The sequence below is a fragment of the Portunus trituberculatus genome, chromosome 46 (genome assembly GCF_017591435.1).
Source record: "Portunus trituberculatus isolate SZX2019 chromosome 46, ASM1759143v1, whole genome shotgun sequence".
Classification (NCBI taxonomy): Eukaryota; Metazoa; Arthropoda; class Malacostraca; order Decapoda; family Portunidae; genus Portunus; species Portunus trituberculatus.
Genome location: NC_059300.1, coordinates 24087993 through 24093942, shown reverse-complemented (window position 1 = coordinate 24093942; position 5950 = coordinate 24087993). Strand labels below are relative to the sequence as shown.

The window sequence follows — 5950 nt, the reverse complement described above, 5'->3', positions numbered from 1 at the left end:
ATTTGTCTCATCTGGCAACGTGACGCAGCAGGGAACTGGCCTTGTCTTGCGGGCGTGGTAACGGTAACGCTTCAAATATACTTACGTCTATGCTTATGGTGCTGTTACGTTCAGTTAAAGAGGAGGCAGTGACAGTGAGTTACGTGGAGATGGTGATGGATATGAGGGTCTGCGGGCAGTGGGGGAATGCATGAAAACGCTGCATTATCAGAACGGGACGCACAGGTGGATGAGAGCGGGGTGAATTAATGAGGAGACAACCCGTTCGTCACTACTGGAGGGAGAAAGGAGGCAAGTGGAAGTAGGAGGAGTTTTATAGTACAGGAACGAGGGAGAAGCAATGAGGCCGCGGAGGAAAGGAGGGAGGGGGTAAATCGGCACCGCTTCTAAGTTTCCGCCAGTCACTTCGTAGCCAGCCAAACACTGGTACTGTTGTTCCTACGCGCGTCCGTCCCTCAGCCCGCGGTCGTGTTGTCTTCAGTGTTTCCGCTGGTCACGGCAGTAGTGAGGAGCATCTACTTACTTGCTGAACTGTGAGCATTGCTGTTTGGCTGGTGATGTGGTGCGTTGCTTTTCCTGCTGTTGTTGTTGATGCTATTATTATTATTATTATTATTATTATTATTATTATTATTATTATTATTATTATTATTATTATTATTATTATTATTATTATTTTACGAAAACTGTAATTCAATTTTACTCTTGTAGTTGTGAATTTTCATGTTGCTTCTATAGTAATATGATGGCGCTGAAAATAAGTAACATGAATAAATAAGCAAAGAGAATAAAGTAAGAAAAAAATAAATAAGCGTCCCGGTGAAAATAATTTATGAAAGAAACAAAACACAGCAGAAAGCAAAGTGGCTGATGAGTGTACCAATTGACTAAAAATGGACAGTGGACTAGAGAAAGAATGTATTGAATGTTTTATGTCTTGCGAAAGTTTGTTTACATTCGCATCTTAGAAAGATGTCCATCATCATCATCATCATCATCATCATCATCATCATCATCATCATCATCATCATCATCATCATCATCATCATCATCATCATCATCACCACCACCACAACCACCAACAAAATCATCACTGTTGTTATCCTCATCATCGTTGCCATCATCATCGTTATATTACCACCACTTACACAACCACAACTAATAAATTTATATCATCCACCAACACCATCACTGCTACCACAATCATCATCATTATCATCAACACAATTTCTATCACCACCACAACCACCATCATCATCCTACCACCGTCATCATAATAATCTTCCTCCTCCTCCTCCTCCTCCTCTTCCACCTTATCATCATCATCATCATCATCATCATCATCATCATCATCATCATCACCATCATAACTCTTTTTCTTATTTCCTATTTATTTTTTCTTTTAATTTTCAGACAAGTGAAGAGCCTTCCCTGGGATCCGCCACCACCATAACTGATGCCACAAGCACCTGTCAAAGTCACAGGAACGACACTGAATGAAAAGTTAATACTGAAGGCCAAAAGTGAGCTGGTCCCATTGAAAGGAATGTTTCGATGATGGTTGTGGTGGACTTAAGAGTTTCCACGATCTTGGCTTAAGTGGAGGTTGTGAGTTCCATCATTAATGACGACATTTTACTAAGTCATCAACACTAACAAGTTGGTGACATGACATAAATCTGATACATCAAGGATTTGACAGCCTAGATACGGTTGTAGCTAGAATCAAGGAGACGTTCCTAATTTCAGGTGTGTCTGTGTTGGTGAGGCAAGGACGGTGGATATGAAAATGCTGCTGTTGTGATATAGTGGTGTCTATCTCCTTGAGGGTGATTGGAAAATCTAGCTCTTCATCATGGCTTCTGGGTTTGAAGATGACAATGTACTGGTAACAATGTCAAGGATGGTGAGGCTATGCTGCCCAGACCCCGCCACAACGCTGACAGCGCCGCCATTACTCTCCTACGGCTCTTTGGTGGAGCATCCCCGTCAGGTTACCAGCCTCTTAGGCGGTCTTCATCGGGTCAGTGCTTTCATATTCTTCGTGTTTAGTATTAGATTGTTTGGAATAGAAGAGAGGGAGGGATAATAGGCGAGTGTTGTTCTGGTGACAGGGTGGCTCAGGAAAAGGAAATACACCTGAACTTACACTCATTCCACCAGACATGTCATTCAGTATTGGGTCCACAGGGCCAGAGCGGCCGCTACACTATCCTGCCTACTATATCCGTGGTGGCACCATGGGATGACCCTGTTCACCACAACCTTGTCAAGGACAGTGCTCTGAGTGACAGCAACGCGGTAACTTACGTGGTTGCACCCACGCCTGTTCTCCCACCGCCCACTCCCACCGCCCGGCCTTCATGGCTGGGTGACGCGGCACTCAACGCCACCCACCGCTTCTACAACGTGCTGCGGGCGGTGATGCACGGCGGGGAGCTCGAGGCGCGTCCCGCCCTTAGGTAAGAACAACGTCTTAATTAATATACACTTAGGATCTCAGGTGGCAGTATTGTACATAACTTAGATATTAAAGAACGGGATATTTCATGTGCAGGCTACACATGCTGAGAGGAATTAGAAATGTTGCGCTTTCCAAATTCTTACTATTTATCTAATGCTTATCTTCTGTTCTGAATATGGCTATTTTCTTAATTAGCAAATAGTTTGTAATCGGTTTGAGAGACTATGACCTGAGTATGGAGGTACGAATACAAGAGTTCCTGAATAAGACTGTCTGCCTGTTTTCTGTGTTCTTCATTACTTACACAACATCTCCACCAATATGAAGGGGCGAGGACAGGCGTGGTGTGGAGGAGTTCTCGACGGGAGTGACGCCGCGGCCATCCACTCAGACTGTCATCAATTCTGGTCTAGACCCGGCCATCTCGCCCCTTGTCCAGGTAGGTGTGACGGTTGCTCACAGGTGAAGTCTTTTTTATGTGTGTATGTGCTTTGTCTGTCAATAAATTTCTATAATTATCTAGTTATTTGAATACTTTCAAACTCTTACTTAATGTCTCATTATGTTGATTATATTGTCATATTAATACTAACCATGAAGAAGAAATAATGGTAAAGTACTTTCAGTTTGCTTTGGTATTTTTCTATTTTCTTTATTGATTTAAAAATGTGGTAATCTTACATACATATCTTTACTTTCTTGGCCATTGCTTTCCTTTTCGTCTTGCCGTCATATCTTTGTGACACTATTGTCTTCATTTGCTTGGTTTTCAATACGGTTTGTATTTTTCTCTGGCATTTATCTGTCCTATTTTCTAAAATTCACTTTCCTTCACAAAAAGGAAAGGCTTCCATGCCAGTGTTGTGTTTGGGATTTTCGGCTGCAAGGTTGTTAGGGTCATCATCTCATACAGCACAGTATGATGTGGCTTGACTTTGTAGGTGTGCGCGGCTTTGGCGGTGGTGGTGGTGGTGATGGTACTACTCTTCCACTGGCATCACCTGCGTCAAGAGTGTCTGAGGGAGCGCCGCGCCCTCCGCCGGCTTGCTCGGCGATATGGCATGGCTCGTGATCTCCATCCAGAAGACGACGACTTAGAGAAAAACGACTCCTCTCATGTGACGGACGTAACGCTCTGAGACACACACACACACACACACACACACACACACACACACACACACACACACACACACACACACACACACACACACACACACACGCTACTGCCTAATTTAACAGCTAGTGATCAGAGAGATAACGCTAATTGACACTTACTTCTTCGGCGGACACTTTTTTTTTTTTTAAACCATTTTTTTCAGTAAGCATGTTCGTGTGAGTATACATCAAGACTATTTCATTGCTGTCAAAACGAAAAATAGCTATACGGCAATGTTCTGTGATTCACTCACGGTAAAGAGACGAGATGTAACACGCCGCAGCCAGGATGTAATGCAGATGTGCAGATGACACCGTGCCCCAGTGGGTGGTGAAATAGACTCTGTAAGAACATAAGACGAAAGGAACTAATTTGAATCTGATGATTTACTGTCCACGCAAGCATTCTCAGGTGTTCTCTGCTGAACTGAGGACTTTTCTCATTCCCCAGATCCAACGCTGAGTTTACTTGAAGATTACAAAGGGATGCTCGATTTTTTCCTTTATATATATATATATATATATATATATATATATATATATATATATATATATATATATATATATATATATATATATATATATATATATATATATATATATATATATATATCTCTTCTTATGTTTATGATCGGCAGCTGATAATTTGTAGAAAGGGCCGTTGACACTGAAATCTTCTAATATCGTTAATTCATAGGAAGATTGCATTATTAAGGGCGCCGCCGTGGTATACAGAGGGAGGGCGAAGAGTCCTTAGGAACATGGATTCGAATCCTGGCCACGGTCCGTGGGTAGGAAGGGCATCCACTCAGGGTAATGGCTCCTGAATGCCAAATCCAAAGTCCTTCGTTATAAGGTATCGTCTTATGCTCGCTTCACAGGAGTGGTTTTCACTGGCGCGGTAAGATGACAGTGCTGGTGTGGGGTTTCTAACATGTCTTCACACGAGCATTTTTTTTTTTTTTCCATCCCTCACAGTTTGTCTGGAGTAGTGCAGTGAATTCTTGTCACTTTGCTGTTGATTGTTTGAGATGGAGGGCGATTGCCTTTGGACTTTGCGGAGAAAAGTCCTCTTGGTCGGTAAATCATTCCCGTGCGGGAATGAAGCTGCGCGGCAAGTGTGTGAAGAGTCTCATTGAACTTCATTGATTTCCAAATCGCGTGGTTCTAACCGTGTTGGTAAAAACTGTTCGTGAAAAGCGAGTCTTAGTTCTAATAAACTTATGAAAATGGACGTAAAACGAAAAAAAAAAAAAGATAATATAAGACGATTGCTTAAGTTTAATGATTGTACATATTCAAAATCTCATAATAATTCCCAACAAAAATAAAAGAGTGAACAGCTATTCCAAAGAACGATTTGGTGTTCTCTTTGTGCACTGTTGTGTTGCAAAGAAACAGTATAACACATAGGATTTTTCTTTTCCTTTCCTTGTAATGATTGCGCCAGCGGGAGGGGATACATGTTACATTTCCAAGATTTTGATCCTTTTTAATGTAGAAGGGGCACATGCCAAGGGCAATAAAACAACAATAAAAAAAAAGCTCTATGAGATGCCGGTACTCGGTAATCAGAAGTTATATCATGAGTGTCATGAAACTTCCCTCATAAAAGAGTTCAAGTCATAGGAAGGTAGAAATACAGAAGCAAGCAGGGAGTTCCTGAACTTAGCATAGAAAGGGATGAACGATTGAGAATACTGGTTAACGATTGCATTATAGAAGTAGACAGAATAGGGTTGAGAGAAAGAAGAAAGTCTCGTGCAGCGAAGCCTCAGAAGGAGGGGAGGCATGCAGTAAGCAAGATGGGAAGGGTAGTGGGCATGAAAATAACGGTAGAAAATCGCAGAAGATACAACACTGCAGCGATGAGAAAAAGGTTGACGACAGTCAGTTAGAGAAGAATTGACTGGATGGGAAACTTTTGGTACCACGCTGTCTAAAAGAGCGGTATGAGTGGAACTCGCTCATACATACGCCATACATGGCCGGAAAAGGCTTTAGAGGTATCATATGGGGAGGCGAGAATAACTGGCGGAGACGACTCAGGACGTCTTGGTTCATAGAAGCTGTTTCGGCTAGAAAAAATGTTAAGTTTCCAGTTCAGATTATAGTAAAGGAGAAACTGAAGGTGTTTAGTGTAGAAGAGTGAGACAGTTGAGTGTCATTGAAGAAGAGAGTTGTCTTGAAGGTTGTGTAGAGCTGATATAATTTTTTGAGGCATCGAACATTATAAAGTTTGATCTTATCCAATTAAAGAAAAAATGGAGAGACCAAAAGCTAGGAGTCCTGTTGCTTCCATATGTAAACTGTTTTCTTTTTGAAGGT

At 41.9% G+C, this 5950-nt stretch overlaps 1 protein-coding gene across 2 annotated transcripts; it reads left to right on the top strand.

Annotated features, from left to right (window-relative positions):
- The first annotated feature begins 413 nt into the window (after positions 1-413).
- On the top strand, positions 414-4109 carry LOC123519992. 2 transcript variants are annotated; one of them, XM_045281759.1, is made up of 6 exons: positions 414-533; positions 1414-1605; positions 1750-2023; positions 2191-2462; positions 2792-2903; positions 3406-4109. In XM_045281759.1, exons 3-6 carry the CDS (start codon positions 1856-1858, stop codon positions 3601-3603), a joined length of 750 nt encoding a protein of 249 aa, XP_045137694.1. In that variant the 5' UTR covers positions 414-533; positions 1414-1605; positions 1750-1855; the 3' UTR covers positions 3604-4109. The 2 variants fall into 2 exon arrangements, with proteins under 2 accessions (XP_045137694.1, XP_045137692.1); XM_045281757.1 differs by having other exon boundaries at positions 422-562.
- The last annotated feature ends 1841 nt before the right edge of the window (positions 4110-5950 follow it).